This window comes from Megalopta genalis, chromosome 3 (genome assembly GCF_051020955.1).
Source record: "Megalopta genalis isolate 19385.01 chromosome 3, iyMegGena1_principal, whole genome shotgun sequence".
Classification (NCBI taxonomy): domain Eukaryota; kingdom Metazoa; phylum Arthropoda; class Insecta; order Hymenoptera; family Halictidae; genus Megalopta; species Megalopta genalis.
Genome location: NC_135015.1, coordinates 24,748,122 through 24,770,424, shown reverse-complemented (window position 1 = coordinate 24,770,424; position 22,303 = coordinate 24,748,122). Strand labels below are relative to the sequence as shown.

Genomic DNA, 22,303 nt, shown 5'->3' with positions numbered 1-22,303 from the left:
AAGGAACAGACTTTATTACGATGTAAACAGCATCGCCGAGAAAAATTTTGTAAAGTCTGTGCATTTCCTCAAACTTGGCAGTTTTTGATATGAAAAACATGGCCTCACATTTAAAGGGTTTCAGTGGTTATAGTGAATCGAACATCAAATCTAGAAAGAACTATCTTAAAGCAGAGGTTTCAAGCTTTAATTTGAAGTGAGATTCATCATCGTACGATAATTTTTCGCCAAGTTATCGCAAGTCGAAGTTTGGCTACCTGGCTACTGGAACACTTTCAATGCGAGGTCATGCTTGTCATATTTAAAATTGCAAGGGTAACTTCAAAGTGCTGTAACTTTGCGAAAAAAAATCGCAGATACGTTTCTTTGCACTTAAATTAAAGAGGAAGGAACAGACTTTATTACGATGTAAACAGCATCGCCGAGAAAAATTTTGTAAAGTCTGTGCATTTCCTCAAACTTGGCAGTTTTTGATATGAAAAACATGGCCTCACATTTAAAGGGTTTCAGTGGTTATAGTGAATCGAACATCAAATCTAGAAAGAACTATCTTAAAGCAGAGGTTTCAAGCTTTAATTTTGAGTAAGATTTGTCATCATACGATAATTTTTCGCCGAGTTATAGTGAGTCAAACTTTGGTCACCTGGCTACTGAAACATTTTCAATGAGAGCCCACGTTTGTAATATTGAAAATTGTAAGGGTAACTTCAAAATGCTATAACTTTGTGAAAAAAAATCGCAGCCCCGTTTATTTCCACTCAAATTAAAGAGAAAAGAACGAACTTTATTTCTCTGCAAACGGTATTCCATAAAAAAATTTTCCCTAGTCCGTGCACTTCTTCGAACTTGGCAGTTTTCGATGTGACAAACATAGCCTCGCATTTAAAGCGTTACCATGACGAGAGTGCAGTAAGCTCAAAATCCAGAAATATTATCTTAAAACAGAGATTTCAAGCTTTAAATCAAGCATAGAACCACCGACCTACGACAATTTTTCGCGGAGTTATCGACAGTCAAATTTGGCCAATATTTACCAAAAATATGTCTTGGAATTAGAGCAGACAGTTTTCATTTCGCACGAAAATCCGCGGTCTATTAATAATTATTCACACTGACTACGCTATTATCTGCAGAAATAAATGAACATTTATTTATCAACGCTTCAATAAGTATTATATCATTACTATTATTATTATTCGCTGCTAAATTCTTACCGAACATCGTTCAACCAAATTCCAAATTATTCCAAATAATGTCGAATCGAAGGCTTCTAAATTCGATTCGCGGATCAGCCGTGTATTAAAGACAATCGTCTTTGAGGAGCCGAACTGATCCCGGAACAATGCCGCAGCTCCTGGGTGTCTCGAGATTTCAAAATAGGCGAACGTAGCAAGAGGATCGCTTTGAATGGCCCTCGGGTTGACCTTCGAGCGGAGACTCCAGCCAAGAAGTCTACGGGCATTCGCGATCAGTCACACGGAAGCTGGCTGCCAATGTCAGTGTGATTCTTCCGGGGGCGCCCAATCGCTTTGATAGGGTGCCCAATCAGAACTACGCCGGCACCGCGTAAACTAATAATCGGTCAAAAGGACCGTCCAGCTGGAGGGGTCCAGCTTATGCTGGCAGGTAGCTCAGCGCGATCTACGCTCGTAACGACACTCCAGATTACACGGAAGCCTGGAGGGTCGGCCAAGTGAGCGGTTTCCCGAAAAGGGTGGGTCCAACTTGTTCAACGACCCGAGAGCCGAGGTCAGAGGTTTTCTAAGTCGCGTGCACTCCGGTCGAACACGAGAGTGCTCCCAGCAAGGGCTCCCACTGTGCCCGGCTTTCGATTCGGCAGAAATAGATTTCCGAAACAGCGAGTGGACTGCAAATATCTTTCTCGGAAACACGCCGTCCAATAAAAAGACAATGAGCCTCGAAATTATCGTTATCTTTTTTTTATTTGGTACTTTAAGCGTTCTTCTTTTTTATGAGAGGTTCGGCGGCGCATCGAATGCAATGATTATAGCAAAATTTGCAGAATTTTGAGACGCAAATTTGCGAGATTTTAAAATTCAAATTGGTGAAATTTTGAAACGTAAATTCGCAAGATTTTGAAATATAAATTCGCAACGTTTTAAAATATAAACTCGCAGAATTTTAAAATATAAATTCGCAAGATTTTAAACTATAAATTCGTAGAATTTTAAAATATAAATTCGCAACGTTTTAAAATATAAATTCGCAACGTTTTAAAATATAAATTCGCAGAATTTTAAAATATAAATTCGCAGGATTTTAAAGCACAGATTCGCACAATTTCGAAATAGAAGATTGCAGAATTTTTAACTTCGAATTTGCAAAGTTGTAATATTACAAATCTGCAAGATTCCAAAACAAAAAATCCGCAAAATTTTTGAACAGAAATGCGCGAAATTCCAAACTACAAATTCGCAAAGTACCGCCATAAGAGTGCAGAAATAATTGAATCTCTCCAGTATAAACAATTTCACTCGAAATATCTGAGCTTTCGAGGAAAACCTCCGGCGAGCAAAAATCGCGTTAAAAATCGCCGGAAGTTGAAACAACTCCCGCCGTAATTTCAAGCCGAATTTCGAGCAACCATATGGAGCCGGTGTTAACTACAACACCGTAAAGATTCTCATCGTTCGACCTCGTTAAATTTCAATGTACAGTTTTAATTACATAATTTACTGTTATTAATGTTTCCCGCGGATAATTCTGCAGCGACTTAAGGGCTTCCAAGTATCTCGGCGCGGTTTCGGACGGCGGCAGTAATTTCGGGATAATTCCAAGATAATTTCTGCCATCCATCGGGCCCCATTTAACCGTCGGATTATCCCGGCCGGGAGATCCTCGAGGTGGCGACTTGCGGGAGTCGCGAAATCTGGACCGCAAAAAACACGGAATAGAAGCACGGCAAGCAGAAAGCTCGGTGCGCCAGCGAATTCCAGACAAACAGGAAAAGAAAAAGAGTGGACGAAGGGGCGCTGACGGAGAGCCCCGCCGTCGACGGAGCGGGGCGAACGGGGAGGGTCGCGTTGGATCGCGACGGGAACGGGATGGAACAAGCGCGACGAGATTCGAAAATAAACCTATTGGATTCCGAATTTGAATACGAAACGTGGCTACGGTTGAACGGTGTATTACGCGCGGAGATGGAACGGCGCTGGTCTAAACACGCGGAATGCTCGCTCGCGAGGGTCTACAGGGTGTTCCGGAAGTAAACAATCCGGGAACCTATTGAATCGAGTGCACCGTTTGCCTGGGAGAAAATGGGACGAGAGAGAGAGAGAGAGAGAGAGAGAGAGAGAGAGGCGCCGGGAAATACATGTAAAATTCCGTGGATGCGAAAGAAAATGCCGGCAGATTCGAGGGAACGTTTCTGGTCAACTTCGAATGCAGCGATTATTTAAACAGTTCTTCATGCTTGTCGCTGGCTGGATTCCTCGGAAGTCGTTTCAGATGCGTCGAGCTTTTGAAAATGTTTTCACGCGTTTAATGCGGGCTTTTCGAATTTCGAAGGGAATTTCGGAGTTGACGAGATTTAGTTGCGTTTTTATTTTGTTTTAAGGAATATTGAAATTGAGGGAAATATTGGAATTGAAGTTCAGAGAATATTGAAATTGAAGAACATATTGAAATCGTAGAACATATTAAAATTGGAGAACATATTGGAATTTGAAAGGAATATTGGAATTGAAGAAAATATTGAAATTGAAGGAAATATTGGAATTGAAGTTGAGAGAATATTGAAATTGAAAAAATATTGGAATTGAAGAAAATATTAGAATTGAACAGAAACTATCGAAATTGAAAGAAATATTGGAATTGAAGGAAAATATTAGAATTGGAGAAAATATTGAAATTGAAAGAAATATTGGAATTGAAGGAAAATATTAGAATTGAAGAAAATATTGAAATTGAAAGAAATATTGGAATTGAAGGAAAATATTAGAATTGAAGAAAATATTGAAATTGAAAGAAATATTGGAATTGAAGGAAAATATTAGAATTGAAGAAAATATTGAAATTGAAGGAACTATTAAAATTGAAAAGAAATATTAAAATTGAAGAAAATATTAAAATTGAACAGAAAATATTCAAATTGAAGACAATATAAAAATTGAATGAAATATACAAACCAGAGAAAATATTGAAATTGAATAAGAGACGAAAATTCAATAAAGCCAGTGGATACGTTCCTTTGAGCCGATTGAAAGTACGAGATAAAGAGGCAGAAGTTTCGAAATTGACGCGGAACATTTAAATTCAGCAGAGATCCGTCTACTTATAATCTGAACAAAGCAGCGGCTTTCTAAATACCCGGGAAGTTTCACGAGACCCGCCCGGCTAGAGGGAAAATTTTTCGCTCGGCCACAAGAGGGAAAGGAAAAGTCAACGACAGTATTCTCCATGACAAAGGAGACGAAGGAAGCCAGCAAAGACGTCGGTGAAGTTGGAGAAGTTCCGAAAAACACGGGAAACCACGCCGTAGATTATTTGCAAAGGGAGAGAGAAGCGGAGCTGGCTAGCTTGCTAGCTCAGCGTCAGCTGGTCGCGGGTCAATGCCACCGGAATTCGGAAAGAAAATTGAATGAGGGAAGCTGGGGAACCAATCGGAAACCGGCGGCTTAAATAAATAGCTTGTTGGTTATTTCTACCATCGTGATCAATCGTTACAGATGAATTATTTGTGGAAATATCTTTTTAGAAATGTTTACGGTTCGATCAAAATTGGACAAATTTAATAGATGATAACTCCGTGAGAAATCATTGCAGGATGGTGAAGCTTTTTTTAAATTAAAGCTCGAAATCTCTGTTTTAAGATAGCTTTCTTGATTTCAAGTTTGATACACCATCACTGCTCTAACCATTTAAATACGAGGTCGAGTTTGTAATGTTGAAAATTGCAAGGGTTACTTCAACGCCCTGTAACTTGGGGGAAAAAATCGCAGCCATGTTTATTTCATCTGAAATTAACGAATTTTATTAACGAAAGAGAAAGGAACGAATTTTATTCCGCTGTAAACGGCATCGCAGAGAAAAATTTTGTAAAGTCTGTGCATTTCGTTAAACTTGGCAATTTTTAATATGAAAAACATGGCCTCACATTTAAAGGGTTACCGTGGCGAGGGTGCATTCAACTTACAATCGAGGAACAGTCTCTTAAAATAGAGGCTTCAAGCTTTAATTTGAAAAAAAATTCATCTTTGTACGATGATTTTTCGCCAAGTTATAGTGAGTCAACCAACACTTTCAATATGAGGCCATGTTTGTCGTATTGAAAATTGCAAGGGTAATTTCAAAGCGCTGTAACTCTGCGAAAAAAAATCGCACCTCCGTTTCTTTGCACTTGAATTAAAGAGGAAGGAACGGACTTTATTACGGTGTCAACAACATTGCCGAGAAAAATTTTGCAAAGTCTGTGCATTTCCTCAAACTTGGCAGTTTTTTAAATGAAAAACATGGCCTCACATTTAAAGGGTTTCAGTGGTTATAGTGAATCGAACTTCAAATCTAGAAAGAACTGTCTTAAAGCAGAGGTTCCAAGCTTTAATTTGAAGTAAGATTCATCATCATACGATGATTTTTCGCCGAGTTATAGTGAGTCAAACTTTGGTCACCTGGCTACTGAAACATTTTCAATGAGAGCCCACGTTTGTAATATTGAAAATTGTAAGGGTAACTTCAAAATGCTATAACTTTGTGAAAAAAAATCGCAGCCCCATTTATTTCCACTCAAATTAAAGAGAAAAGAACGAACTTTATTCCTCTGTAAACGGTATTCCATAAAAAACATTTCCCTAGTCCATGCACTTCTTCGAACTTGGCAGTTTTCGATGTGACAAACATAGCCTCGCATTTAAAGCGTTACCACGACGAGAGTGCAATAAACTCAAAATCCAAAAAGAATACCTTAAAACAGACATTTCAAGCTTTAAATCAAGCATAGAACCACCGTCCTACGACAATTTTTCGTGGAGTTATCGTCGGTCAAAGTTGGCCAATACTGCTCGAAAATCGGTCTCCGCTCTAATTTTTCTCGCAGACTAAAAATCCGTTCTATCGATTTCGGTCGAGAGAACAACGACGCACTATGGTGGAAGAGATCCGAGATACAGTGGCCATAATATATGCAATTGGGACGAGAGGCAGCGTGCGAGGGTGGTGGCCTGTTGGTCGATTATGCGTGGTGCTGAATGGCGAGGAGCCGTGGAAGCTGAGGCGCAGAGAGAGAGAGAGAGAGAGAAGGAGAGCGAGAGAAGGAGAGCGAGAGAGCGAGGAGAGCGAGAGTGCAGGCGGCCGGCTGCACGCGGACACCATGCATGTCAGGTATTATATGGTATTTAACGTGTATCTGCTGCTCCACGCACTCCGTTGTTTAGCATTCTGCAGCTGGAATTACGGCGGGAACACGTGTCCCAAGAATATCGTGCGTATGACCCGGTTACCGATGCCCGGCTAACCGAAGCAAGTGTTAATGGTTCCGCCGGACAGCGAGCCTCTGCTCCTGACAAATACCTTTATTATTCGGCGCCGGTTGCGCCGCGGGAAGAGCAGGCGAGATCAAAGCGGCTGCGAGCAGGTTGCTCGAAAGGCTCGAAAGCTCCGGGTTTGCTCGAATTATGGAAATGCGGATGCGGGATTTAAGTGGCGTGTATTTTCGGGAACAAAGGCTTCCGGGCTGTGCGGGCTACGGGGATCGGATGCGCTGATTTCGTACGATCTAAAAAGCTTGATAAGTTCGCGGTGGTCGCGGCAGTGCTCGGAGGTCGAGGGATCTCGAAACTGCGAGAACACGAACACCGGGATTTTCGTGTAAGTAGCTTATTGTTCGAGGAGCGAATCTGTAGATCGAGAGCACCTTTTGGATAATGCCGCGAATTCGTGTAACTTCGAAAGCTCGACGATTGCTCGCATATTGTGCGATCGAAACGTTCGTTTTGATCGTCGCAGATTTCTTCGGATGTGCCATTCGCGATGGTTCGAACGATACCGAGATTTGTTTGGCAATTTTTTGGATAATATTTTCGATCTTCTTGATGTGTTGTCAGAGTTTTTGTTGGTTTTAGTGCAACGGGGATTTGTTTTATTGAATTGAATAGAGAATCGAGTTATTCGGAAAACTAATTTGTTATTCTGTCGATCTATCATTCGATTCTCTAGTTAATTGTGATCTTAATTATTTTATTGCAAGCTCTAGGAGCTACATACAGGTTTATTTCCATCTATAATGAACGTTTAAATGAGTTCGAATTAATGCAATAGCATTTTCAAATTCTTTAAGTCTATTTAAGTGTTTCATTTATTATTTGTTATTGTTATTTATTATTTATTGCACGTTTTATTTATGAATTCTCTTGAAATCTTAACGATTATATTCCTCGATGTACTAATAAGTTATCCCGTTCAAAGAAAAATCCAAAATTAGGTAATTAAATTGGAATTTACGTGAGTAAATTGAAAATTAAGTGAACGAACTGCGAATTGAATAGATAAATTGGAAATGATGAACATAGATAAGTTGGAAATTAAGTACATTAACTGGAAATTAAATAGATGAATTGAATATTAAACAGATAAATTGGAAATTGAGTAAATAAACTGGAAATTGAGTAGATAAATTGGAAATTAAGTAGAAAAATTGGAAATTGAGTAGATAAATTGAAAATTGAGTAGATAAATTGGAAATTGAGTAGAGAAATTGGAAATTGAGTAGAAAAATTGGAAATTGAGTAGAGAAATTGGAAATTGAGTAGAGAAATTGGAAATTGAGTAGAGAAATTGGAAATTGAGTGGATAAATTGGAAATTAAACACATAAATTGGAAATGAAATAGATGAGTTGAAAATTAAACAGACAAGTAGGAAATTGAGTAAATAAATTGGAAAATGAGTAGATAAATTGGAAATTGAGTAGATAAAATGGAAATTAAACGCATAAATTGGAAATTGAGTAGATAAATTGGAAATTGAGTAGATAAATTGGAAATTGAGTAGATAAATTGGAAATTGAGTGGATAAATTGGGAATTGAGTAGATAACTTGGGAATTGAATAGATAAATTGGAAATTGACTAGATAAATTGGAAATTGAGTAGATAAATTGGAAATTGAACACATAAATCGTGAATTGAATAGCTAAATCGACCAGCTGAATAAATAAACAAAACTAGATAAATTAAATAACTAAATAAAACTCATCGTCCAATTGTTAGAATAAAAACGTGTAGCTGGTAACAGCGGACAAGGCGGCGACACAGATATTCATCGCGATCGCTTTGTCGCCGCGGCACGCGTTCCCAATCCTCTCGGGAAGATATTCTCACGGCGAATTCCAGCATCTGAAAAATATGTGTGGAGCCGCTCGACTGGCAGCGAGCGGTTCGAAAAATTTGAGTCGCCCGATTTCTAGCGGTTTTTCACGGCATCGCGGGAACTAGGCCAACGGATACGCTCGATACGCCCTCGAAATCAACTCGCACAGAAAGAAGCGCGGCACTCCGGCGTTGCGTGGGGCTCGCGCCGTGATACACTCGGCCCCGCGTTCCCAGGCCGATATAATTTTTCCGACCTCCCCCGTAAACGATGCTCGCGCGAAAACACCCGAATAAAGTTTCGCCCTCTTTTGCGTTCCTTTTCTGGAGCACGTCGCGCCTCGCCCCGCCTCGCCAGCAGACGATCGCCACGTTTCAGCTTCTAACGCGGGCTCCGTCTGACCAGAGCGGACCTATTCTACTGAAACGCGAAACCTACGATCCCCTCGCTGCCAGCCGAAATTAATTCTTGTCGTGTATCAGCAGCAGTATTTTATTCTTGAAAAACGGTGGTTCTCTTTTCTTGCCGCAGTTTTCACCGTGTATTTTCGACACGTGTGTTTGCATTTGTTTGTTAAACAATCTGATATCGTTCCAGAACATCAAATATCCGTGTGAGATAATTGTCAATTTGATGGACATTTCGAAATAATTTTATGGAGCTTGTAAAAATTGGAAAATTGTATAAATCGATAAAATGATTATATGATTCGAGCAGAGAAGATTAAATTGTTGTTACGAACGTTCTAAAATAAGTTGAAGAAATAAATAAAAATTGCACGATCATAGGAATCGATGAATAAATTAATTGTAATTATAATGAATAAACGTTATATTGAAATAGAGAATTTAGAAAATATATAAAATATAGAATAAAAGATAAAGTATATAAGATATATAAATATGTATAATAATGTCAAATAAATGGTATAAAAATGTAATAGTGCAAAATAAATAAATAAAATATATAAACTACACATACAAAATAAAATAAACTATAGAATTTAGGAAATAATAAAAGTGACGAGATCATGAGAATAAATAAATAAACAACTTCTTTATACAAAATAATCGTAGAACGATTATTATTTTGTAGAATTCTTTTAAAGTACCCTTTAAGAAGATAATAAAAATAATAAAACTGTTAAAACTGTTAAAACCACGATAATAAACAAACAGCTTCGTTTCTATTTAAATAAATTTAAATCGTGATCACTGGACTGCGGATTTCGTGAAACTATGTCAAGAATGAGCACAGCCAAGAGCAAACGAACGTATTAAAAGAACGTCGGGACATCAATTTTCCTTCAGCTCGCTGGGAACTCTTGAAGAATGAAAGACGGTGCCGTTCGAGCCAACTTTGTTGCAACCGGCGAAGATGATTTTTATTTCGCTGAAAGATCCGCAGTCCAGTTATCGGGTTCCTTTTACGAGCCCCGCGGGTGTCGCGCGGTCCGAGGGTGCAGGTGCGATTATTGATCGGAATTTCTATCACGGGAGAGATAATTTCATGGGCAGTCCGCAGAAAATTTATTCGCCGTTCTGGCTACGTGACAGCGAAATTTTCGTTTCTGCCGCCCCTATCCCCCTTGCCCTCCCCCCGGGCCGTGGAACGAGGGCTGTTCCGGGGCTCGATGACAAAAGTTAGGGGATCGTAACCCCGTCGACTGCGACGTGTAAATGGTACGTTACCTTCTGGTAATCGATGGCCAGCAGAAGATACTTCCCGTCGGCCGAGAGTTGATGGTCGAAACTCGACGAGAGCGCCTGAAAAACGAACAAACGCCGTGCTAATTAATTGGAATACCTTCTGTTGTACCTGGATGCGACGACGCGATACGAGAAGCATCGCCGTTTCAGAGACTTCTTTCAACTGAGCACTCGGTTTGCTGTCTCGTTTGCCGCGACACGCGATTCCTTTTGCATGTTCATTTCGAATCGGACGAGAAGATTATTTCGTATTTCTTATTTAGAGTTGTGATATTTATTATTTGAAATTGGTATTTTGGAAGAGCAATTTATGGTACTCGTTTGGCATTATATTTATTTGAAATAATAACGAGAGAAATACTTCTTTCACTGTCTCGCATTTCTCGTTTAAAATTAGTAGCAAATTTAATAATTGTTCTTGTTTTGCTACGAAATTTTCTTGCTAGTATTAGACTTAGCAATAATTCTTGTTTAAAGTTGGTAATATTTCTTATTTAATATTGATGCTATATTTAATAACATTTCTTATTTAATAATAAATTTCCTTACCAGTATTAAATTTAGTAATAATTCTTTTGCTTAAAGTTGGTAATATTTCCTATTTGATATTGATGCTATATTTAATAACATTTCTTATTTAGTAATCAATTTTCTTACCAGTATTAAATTCAGTAATAATACTTTTGCTTAAAGTTAGTAATATTTGTTATTTAATATTGATGCTATATTTAATAATATTTCTTATTTAGTAATCAATTTTCTTACCAGTATTAAATTTAGTAATAATTCTTTTGCTTAAAGTTGGTAATATCTCTTATTTAATATTGATGCTATATTTAATAATATTTCTTATTTAGTAATCAATTCTCTTACTAGTATTAAATTTAGTAATAATTCTTTTGTATACAGTTGATGATATATTTCGTATTTAATATTGACACTAAATTTAATAATATTTTAAGAAATATTATTATTTAGTAGTAAATTTCCTTTTTTAAAATTAGTGCTATTATCTATTTCACACAATAATAAAAGAAATATTTCTTTTACTACTTAACATTTCTTATTCAGAATTGCTAATATTTCTCGTGAATTTAATAATATTTCTAATTTAACAGTGATTTTTTTTTCTTATTGGTACTAAATTCAGTCAAAAAATTATAAAAATTCTTAATAAAATTAGCACTGTATTCCAGCAAAAAGTATAACAACTTTAAATAACAAATATGTTACCAACTGTAAATAACAAATATGTTAGCAACATTAAACAAGAAATATCGCGAACATCAATTAAGAAAAACATTGAATAACAACACAAATATTTGTGTTATTAATATATTATCCGAGATAAATACGCGGATAAATCGTACGGTATCGAATGAAATAATGATATTTCAGTACTTCATACATTCGAATGATACACAGGTGGATATTTTATGGGAAATCCGCGTTCACGCCGATTGTTTTCCGAACGATTTATATTTGCATATTTATCTCGAATGGCAATAAAAGAAGTGTTTCAGTACTTTATATTATTAAACGGTGCGCCCGATGAATATTCATGGAAAGTCCTCGTTTACACCGATTATTTGCCATACGTTTCTCGTTCGCATTATTTATTTCGAGCGCTAATAAAAGAAGTATTTTGTTACTTTGCATTTCGAACGGATATATTTGCGAGAGTAAATCGTTTTCGTGGGGAAATTCAAGAACGAAATTCGATGATTGTGGGGAAATTCTATTGATGCGCGAACACGAAACAGCAACGCCTTTTGATTTTTTGTTGTTGATATATATGCACACACACTGTACTCGCGTTAATACGCAGACTGTACTCGCGTTAATACGCGGACTGTACTCGTTTTAATACGCGGACTGTATTCGTGTTAATGCCGAGACTGCATTTACGTTAATAAGCGGACTGTGGATTTCACGGGTTCGCGATAAAATCGAACAGTTTGAAACGGCAGAAATAAAATTCAGAAAATTCGAATAAACGTGGTAAAATTATTATTTTTAATTTACTAAAACGATTCGCTAAAGAACGAGCTGCGTAACTGTTTTTCTATCAATTCCTCGCGTTTCTATACGGACCACTTTTTATTTCGGGGACAAAATCCGCAGTCTAATTAACAGAAAGAAATGCTTTCCGAGGGAAGGAAAAAAAACAGATTACACTTACCACGTTACTGGAGTTCAGGATTATCCGGGGCTCTTTCGACGTGACATTGTAGATCACGAGATTTCCGGCCTCATCGCGGTACAGTATCTCGTTTCCTGCAACAGAGAGATAACGTATTTTTCCACAAGGTCGGAATGGAACCGGCACCGTAATAAAATTGTTACGCGGTAACAAATGTTTCGGGGCAAGTACGGGAGAGATCCAGTTCACTGCTTACACCGGGAACAGATAGATACCATCTATGTTGATGATGCAGTAATAAGAGTAATTAATTGGATTAAGCCTGCTAGAAACTGCTCAGGCCGCTTCGCGCTCGGTCCTGAGATACGATTTAAGTTTTCAGCAATTTATGCCCGCATCCGGCTAATTCCGGAGTTGGCCAAATTTTGTTCGGACCACTGATAAGAATACGGATCGACGAATATAATTTCACTCGAGTTTCTCGAGTTCGTGTCTAAGCGAATTACTCAGCCGGATAATAATTTGTAGGAAGCAGATTTTGTTCGAATGAGAATTCACTCGAATAAAGAATAATTCGAGTGAAATATAAGTCGAATAAGAATTCACTCGAATATAGGATAATTTGAATAGTAATTCAATCGAATAAAATATAAATCGAATAACAATTCACTCGAATAAAATGTGAATCGAATAAGAATTCACTCGAATACAGGATAATTCGAATAGCAATTCACTCGAATAAAGAATAATTCGAATAAGAATTCACTCGAATAAAATATAAATCGAATAAAAATTCACTCGAATACAGGATAATTCGAATAAGAATTCACTCCAATAAAGAATAATTCGAATCAGTATTTACTCGAACAAAGAATAATTCGAATAAGAATTCACTTGAATAAAGAATGATTCGAATAAAGAATAATTCGAGTAAAGAATAATTCGAATAAGAATCCACTTGAATAAAGAATAATTCGAATAGAAATTCACTCCAATAAAGAATGATTCAAATAAGAATTCACAGGAGTAAAGAATAATTCGAATAAGAATTCTCTGGAATGAAGAACAAGAATTCACTCGAATTCTAATTCTAGATTTCATCTGAAGAAGATCTTGCAGAACTTAAAGTATCGACAACGATCTACTACAGTTCGTAAAGCCTAAGACTAATTACATGAAATAGCAGCCGGTTTCGAATCGCGACGATGTTTCCTTTTACAATGAAGAACGAATCGGAGACTTCGGTCTCTCGCTACATCTAGATCACGTCGTGGCAGGATCTTTTATTGGATCAGGACCGAAATGGGTCACGTTAGAGTCAGAAATGCGACTGAATCAAGCACGCTTGGATCGGTTTTACGACACGGTTTTATGAATACAGCGTTCTTAAGCTTTGCAGTGGATCCAGCATAAAGTTTGATCCCGATTCGAGCACGCCGGCCCGCGGAATGGAGCCAGCCTTTTGACTAGAAACAGTGTGCAATCTCGCCCGATTGTTTCATAACCCGCGTTACCATGGACCGGCGAATTACAATGTACACATTTGTCCTCTGTGACAGCGGAATATAAATTCGAATAGTCTCACGTATTCCGCAGAGTCACTGGATAAATGGCAACGCGGGGGGCTTGAGCTTGTTAAATCTCAGTTAAATCCAGATGTAATGCGCGCCGGGCTACGGTCACGGCGAACTAATACGGCCGTATCATTGCACAATAATCTCAGGAGGACCGAATTTATCGGCGACATTGTCGTTCTGGACGACGTAACAAGCCGGGCTGCTGTCTCGTCGCAAAAACCTGCCACCGTCACTAAAACGGTAAACGAAATCATCGAATTTGCAGCAAAAATCGTTCGTTCGAAATTTCCTTTTAATTGTACAATTTTCTCGCGACAATTCCGCTGACAAAAGTGAATCCAAATTTTTACCGGCACCAGGGAACAAGAAATGTTTTACCATAATTTTAAATTGAATTAGTGTAAGATAGTAAGTTATTGAATAATTGTACAAGTATGAATAATTGTAAATTCAGAGTTATTTTTACTTTTTTGGACGCATTTCAAGAGAAAGTTAATAAACTGTTTGTGTATTTATATTTTTGATTGTTTATAATACGTTTTCTATTACCTATTAATTATTTTATGTTTCACCTCTTGTTGTTTCCACTTTTCCCATAATTAAAACCAAAGTTTGAAAAAAGTTCTACCTTTATAAAAGATTCCATTAAATTTCTCAGTTCCCCTCTTGTTGCATCGGGCTTAAAGCCGTCATTTCAACAAATAAACAAGTTCGAATAAGAATTCACTGGAATACAGAATAATTCGAACAGCAATTCACTCGAATAAAGAATAATTCGAATAAGAATTCACTCGAAGAAAATATAATTCGAATAAGAATTCACTCGAATACAGGATAATTCGAATAAGAATTCACTCCAATAAAGAATAATTCGAATCAGTATTTACTCGAATAAAGAATAATTCGAATAAAAGAATTCACTTGAATAAAGAATGATTCGAATAAAGAATAATTCGAATAAGAATTCACTCGAATAAAGAATAATTCAAATGAGAATTCACTCGTATAAAAAAATCGGAAAAATCGCGTCGCGAAGCTTTAATAGCAAAATTCCAGTGAACGAAGCATCAACAAACACCGCGTTCCAGCGTGAAAAAAATTGCTGGCGCCGCGTCAGAGATTCTGGCATCCGCCGAGACTCGACTGGCAACAGAATTTCGAAGTTCGACAGCGATCGGAAGCAATCCTGAAATACCTGCGGCCATCAAGCTGCGTTCCACGGCCTGATCCGGCCCGCTTCGGCTCCATTAATCCGCTTAATCCGAACTTCTGCTCTTAATTAACCAACACCGGCGAAGTGTACCAGCTTCGATCGAGCCGCAATAATCCGTCTTTAATCATTAACCGTCCGCGACCGATCCGCTCGAATTAAGACGATGCACCAATGGCGGAGGGGGAGAGGGGGGGAGAAGGGCACGCGTTGCAGATCCGCGGAGCTGCACGCTGCACCTGCACTCGATATCCGGCAGGCGGGGCCTGCCAGCGGACGCGGCTCGAATAAACGTCGATCGTCGATGGACCGCCCGCGGTTATTTTTCCAAGTGCTTCCCTGTCGGGTTATTGCGTCACGGGACGTGACATAAACTATGACGCTACGCCGGATCAGAGGAGCTTTTAATATCCGGTCAGACACGACGCGAGGAATAGGCGGAATCGACGATCACGTGGAACGGCGAACGGGGCTTCGAAACCCTTCGGACGGCTCGATTCTACTGCCGCGACTACGTGCTTCGATCGTTGACGGCACGGAACGAGCTTGAAAAGATTGCTCGATCAAAGACTCGGCGGCGCTGCGAAGCCGGTCTTTAAATTATGGAACATTAATCAAAGGCGGAAATGTAAATACACCGATCAAGAAAGTTGCAGCATAGAAGACTGCTTGGATGAGAATTGGTCAAATTTGACCGACGATAACTTTGCGAAAAGTAATCCTACGATGATGAATCCTTTTTCAAATTAAAGCTTGAAATCTCTACTTTAAGATAGTATTAATGGATTTTAAGTTCGATGCAACCTTGCTACTGGAACCCTTTCAATACGAGGTCATGTTTGTCGTATTGAACGTTGCAAAGGGTTGTTTCGAAGTGCTATAACTTCGTGCAAAAAAATCGCAGCCACGTTTCTTTTCCCGCAAATTAAAGAGGAAGGAATGCGCCTTATTATGCTGTAAACGGCATCGCAGAAAACAATTTTGCAAAGTTTGTGCATTTAGTAAAACTTGGCAATTTTTAATATGAAAAACATGGCCTCACATTTAAAGGGTTTTAGTGGTTATAGTGCATCAAACTTGAAATCTAGAAAAAATTGTCTTATAGTAGAGGTTTCAAGCTTTAATTTGAAGTGAGATTCATCATCGTACGATAATTTTTCGCCAAGTTATCGCAAGTCGAAGTTGGGCTACTGGAACACTTTCAATGCGAGGTCTGGTTTGTCATATTGAAAATTGCAAGGGTAACTTCAAAGTGCCGTAACTTTGCGAAAAAAAATCGCAGTCCCGTTTATTTCCACTTAAATTAAAGAAGAAAGAACGAACTTTATTTCACTGTGAACATCATTCCAGAAAAAAATTTTGCAAAGTCTGTACACTTCTTCGAACTTGACAATTTTCGATGTGACAAACATGGCCTCACATTTAAAGGGTTACCGTGGCGAGGGTGCATTCAACTTAGAATCGAGAAACAGTTTCTTAAGATAGAGGCTTCAAGCTTTAAATTAGAAAAAGGGTCATCATCCTACGATGATTTTTCGCCAAGTTATCGCGAGTCAAACTTTGGCTACCTGGCTACTGGAACACTTTCAGTGCGAGGCCATGTTTGCCATATTGAAAATTGCAAGGGTAACTTCAAAGTGCTGTAACTTTGCGAAAAAAAATCGCAGCCACATCTCCTTTTTTTTAAATTAAAGAGGAAGGTACAAACTTTATTCCAGTGTAAACAGTATTCCAGAAAAAAATTTTGCAAAGTCCGTGCATTTCGTCAAACTTGGCAATTTGCGGTGTGACAAACGTGGCCTCACATTTAAAGGGCTACCGTGTCGAGAGTGCAATAAACTCAAAATACAGAAATACCGTCTTAAAGTAGTGATTTCAAGCTTTAAATCAAGCATATAGCCATCATCCTACGATAATTTTTCGCGGAGTTATCTGCAGTCAAATATGGCCAATTTTCATCGAAAATTTTTCTATCCCATAATGTTCTCGATCAGACTTAAATTATTTCTGTTAGTGTGATTATGGTTTAAGCTGCGATCACCAGAAAGCATAAATTTATACCAGCTCGATTCTCCGATGGCATCGGCAACATCGACAAACTTCGACCGCCGACAAGATGGCGTCTGAAAATTCAACGATCCGGCGAAGTTTTCGGATCGCTGCATTGTGTCGAGGAATTTTATCGGTGGCGATGTTTAGCGTAGTTTGCGATACCCGGAGCCGAGAATTGTGGTGATTTTTATTCCGGGTGTTTTATTTCAGGGAAGATTTATTTTTATACCAGGTCCGTGGAATAATGGTGACTAAGTGGGTCTGCCTGGGCCGGCTTTCAAATTTATCCCGGCTCACATAACATTTCTTTTTTGTATATTGGTTTAATGGTACAACAATGTTTACGGGACGCTCGGATGCGTTCTGTCGTGTAAATGGGCTGCAAGATAAATTAGGGGAGTCTGTGGCTTGTAACGATGCTGATAGTACCCAGCTTGTATGGAATATCGTATAACAAATATATACTGTTAATAAAAATATACTGTTTAGAGAAATCATAGCATAGACAAATTTTGTATAAAAAATCGCCAACTTTGGCTGACGATAACTCCGTGAAAAATCATCCTAGGACGATGATTCTTTTTTTAATTTAAAGCTTGAAACCTCTGTTTTAAAATAGTCTTTTCAAATTTTACGTTTGATACATTTTCACCGCTATAACCCTTTCAATATGAGGCTATGCTCGTCATATTAAAAATAGGCAAGTTCGACGAAATGCACAGGCATTGCACAATTTTTTTCGGAGATGCCGTTAAGACTACAATAAAGTTACATCCTTTCTCTTTAATTTAAACAAAGCTGAACGTAACTGCGATTTTTTTACGCAAAGTTATGGCATCTTGAAGTAACCCTTGCAATTTCCAATATGACAAACTTGGTCTCACATTTTAAGGACTCCAGTAGTGTGGGAGCATTCAACTTAAAATCGAGCAAAAGTGTTTTAAAGCAGAGATTTCGAGCTTAAATATAGTATAAAAGTCATCATCCTACGCTGATTTTGCACGGAGTTGTCGTCAGTCGAATTTAGCCAATTTTTATCAAATATTTGTCTATGCTGTAATTTGTTCCAGCAAAGTTCGTCATATACCGGGTGTGGAACGCGAACGTTTGTTTGCGGTCGTTACGCCGGGAATATGGAAGGAAAATAATGGCCATTTCGATTACTCAAAGTCTCCGCGTCATGTTTGAGATCTAGATCTAGATACATACGTCTCAGCCAGGTCTGATCCATAGTTAGAGCTGTCAGTCTTATGATACTAAATCTGGATGATCCTTAAGCTGGATGTAGAGCGATTAATGTCGAGCGAGTCTGGTTTATATTGTTGACTTATCGATCAGGTTCGCGTTCCATCTAATTACTTCTAGTTAAATCTAAGATTACTTTCTGTACTGGATTACAGCAAACGGATAATAATTTCCGAGACATTTCGCGTCGAAGTACTTTTTTTGATTATTTTAAAGTATTTTTAAAATTCAAACAATTCATTCAGACGCTAATTTTTATTGACTTTAATTCTCTTCATATATTCTCCTCAATAATTCTAATCGATAAGTAATTTTAATCGACAGGTAATTTTACAGTTTTTACAGATAATTTTGCAGACTTTTTGACAAACAATTTCACAGATTTTTTTGCAGACAATTTTTCCAAAATTTTATGACAGGCAATTTCGTTATATTATATATAATATGCGTGTATTTTTCCATAAAAAATAAAGTGCTTTGACAATAACAGTTACATTCCGGGACCTCTCTGCGTTAGAGTTTAGCAAACAATCTACTTAAGAATCACGATATGTCTAAGTTCGGCATCTTTAAGGTACCTTCGTGACCACTTCGATCCGTCGAATGTTTGAATTCCGCGTCGAATCAAGATTGCATTTAACTTACATTAGTTCCCTAATTGGTCCAAACAGTGTCTAAGTTTTGGCCTAGTTCGAATGCGCCGGACTTTAATTAAATCAGCAATTGGCCTAAAGTGCAGTACAGTGGAACCTCGATTATCCGTACCCTCCATTATCTAAGTTCTTCATTGTTCAAACATGTTCCACGTATAAATAGATCGACGCCAAGACTATCCACGTTATTTATTGCACCATCAAGATTTACTCTAGCTGCTACACATAATCACATACAAGTAGCAGCAATCGCAGTTGTAATAATAAATTGTGACAATAATAAGTTTTAATTCGAATTTTAATACTAAGGAGAAAGCTTGTGAAAAGGTCGAGTATCATGAGATGCTTGTGTAATGGGAGCTCTGACAGGCATTTGTATTTTAATGAATTTTGTGAATTACTCTAAACTTCATAAATAATGAAGTTTATAAATAATAGACTTTATAAATAACAAACTTTCTGAATAGAGTAATCACCTACCAACACAACGGCATAAATCCTATAAATCCTGGAAATCCATCCCACTAGTCACGGTAATTGGTACATCGTTACATTACATCACCATGTACCAATTACCGTGACTAGTAGGATTCATTTTGCGAATGGAAGCAAAGTTCAATTATTGATTCCCACAAGAACATTATCAAGATTTTTGCAGTTTTTTCTCGGATATAGGAAGTATTGTCACCACCACTCAGAAATAGGAACTACAGAAAATTCCCAGTGAAACGAGTTCCATCGCGTCCATAAAAAGTTAATGGTGTTAAATCAGTTTAACTTTCAACGCGTTCGAAATTTTCGCGGCCCTCTTTAGTGAACCATGCTATTACGATAGTACTATAGTACTATTGTTTTCGTTTCGCCATCGAAGTCCTGTTTTTTAGCAGAGCAAAGCATTCGCCTAACTTTTTTAGCAGAGCAAAATATTCGCCTAACGACATCCCGACACCTCAGTTACGTTTTCACGCCGACGGAACTGCGACCGTGCACACCGATGACTTGTACAATGATCATTGATGAAACACACGCGAGAAATTCGCCGCAATGAAATTGAATCGCGCCGCGAAGACAAAATCCCGGCCGCGAATTAAACGTCCGCGAAATTTCGCCGCGGCGCGCGCGCGGAAACATTGGAAAATGTGGGGAGAGAGAGAGTAAATTCGAATATGTTTCGACGTGTGGCCGCGCGACGATATCGTTTCGCCGATCAGATCGCCGATACGCTTTAAATTTACGCGAATTTCCGTTCCGGCTGGATTTATTTTACGCGAACGAAAATCGCGCGCGAACGCGAAACAGAAACAAACTGTCGGAAATAAAAGTCCGGCGTGTCGCTTTCCGAAGGAACGGGCCTGCTCCGGGCGAATCGAGATCTAAAGATTTGCTGGAATAACATCTTTTTGTCGTGCACATTGTTCCGTGCATTTTATTTGCGGAATAGGAGAGAAAGAAAGATGGTTTCGCTCGAAACAAATTCGCGATTCAGTGTCTTCGAATGAAATCTTTTCGTTGCATATCATTTCAAGCAAATGGACGTAAAGATTGTTTAGAATGGAATCTTTTTGTTCCACAATATTTTACGAATTATTTCTGTCGTCGAATCTCGAATAAAATATAACGAAATAATTCATGATTTGAGTATTCGATATTCGAGTTATAGAAGATGATAATATAACTATATAATATTATGTAACTCGTAATATTTATATAATATAACTATATAATATTATATAACTCAATATTAATATAATATAACAATATAATATTATATAATTCAATATCAATATAATATAACTATATAATATTATGTAACTCAATATTAATATAATATATAACTATATAATAGTATATAAGTAATAATATTAATATAATACAACTATGTAATATATATTATATAACTAATAATATTAATATAATATAACTACATAATATTATATCACTAATAATATTAACATATAATTCACATTGTTACCGATATATAAACGAAGACAAAAAAAGCAACATATTCCTATATTTCTATTTTTTATTATCTATTATTATGTTCTATTTTTTATTATTGCTATCATTATCATTATCAATATAAAAATATACGAATACGATATTCCGTTTAAGTTTTCTTTCAATATACAGGGTGTCTCAGCGAAAAGAGGCCACGTGCACTACTGCGAATAATTATAAAGTCAATGTAACTTTTACGTTTTTTAATTTACTATTATTTTCAATATAGAAATATAGAAATACGATGTCTCGTTAAGTTTTCGTTTAGATATCAAAAGAAGAAATCTACAAGTTTCCGCTAAAGATTTGCCCAAGTGTCCGAGTATAATAGAGAAATCTGTGTACAGCTCGCAAACATCCGAGGGAAATTATGAAAACGCGGCCGTATTTGGACACCGGTCCGCGCCATTTTTCCCATAGATAAACACTAGTTACACATCGTTATTTCCTCTAATTATCCCGGCTTTTTACAAAACACACACTTGCGCCAGTTTTCCCGGCGACGCGCGTCCCACACGCTTGTTCTACTTTCTCTCAATCAATAAACTAAAAAGTCCACTCCATTTCCTCGTTCTCGCTGTCCTCGCAAATTTTCGCCGGTGGATGTAAACAAGCCGCGCGGAGGAACAGGCGAACGTTCATCAGCAGTTGTCGCGTGGACGCATTGAGATTCACGCGATTTGTTACAATTAATTTAAATTTCTATTAAGAATCTATTACAGTTCAAATTGTTGCTACAGTTTCCATTACAATGTACTGTAATTTAAATCTCTGTAAAAATCTACTGAAATTTAAATCTCTATAAAAATCTACTGTAATTTAAATCTCTATAAAAATCGACTGTTATTTAAATCTCTATAAAAATCTCTCTCTCTCTCTCTCTCTCTCTCTCTCTCTATTATAATTTAAATCTCTATAAAAATCTCTCTCTCTCTCTCTCTCTCTCTCTACTATAATTTAAATCTCTATAAAAATATACTGTAATTTAAATCTCTATAAAAATCTACTGTAATTTAAATCTATAAAAATCTACTGGAATTTAAATTTCTATAAAAATCTACTGTAATTTAAATCTCTATAAAAATCTCTACTGTAATTTAAATCTCTATAAAAATCTACTGTATATATATATATAATTTAAATCTCCATAAAAATCTACTGTAATTTAAATCTGTATAAAAATCTGCTGTAATTTAAATCTCTATAAAAATCTATTCTAATTTAAATCTCTCTATAAAAATCTATTCTAATTTAAATCTCTATAAAAATCTATCGTAATGCAAAGTTCTCTAAAACTCTACTGTAATTTAATTTTCCCTAAAATTCTATTACAATACAAATCTAAATTTTCATTGCAATTTTATTGTATTAAAAATATATTACAATGAACACC

General features: G+C 37.2%; 1 protein-coding gene across 4 annotated transcripts in view; it reads right to left on the bottom strand.

Annotated features, from left to right (window-relative positions):
• LOC117221967 (venom dipeptidyl peptidase 4) overlaps positions 1-22,303 on the bottom strand; it is a 440,681-nt gene that overhangs the window by 304,891 nt on the left and 113,487 nt on the right. For all 4 annotated transcript variants that reach the window (XM_033473358.2, XM_033473359.2, XM_033473357.2 and 1 more), the window contains 2 exons: positions 12,215-12,309; positions 10,015-10,089 (listed from right to left, as the gene is read on the bottom strand). In XM_033473358.2, coding sequence (XP_033329249.1) covers positions 10,015-10,089; positions 12,215-12,309 — 170 coding nt within the window. The remainder of the gene's footprint in view (positions 1-10,014; positions 10,090-12,214; positions 12,310-22,303) is intronic.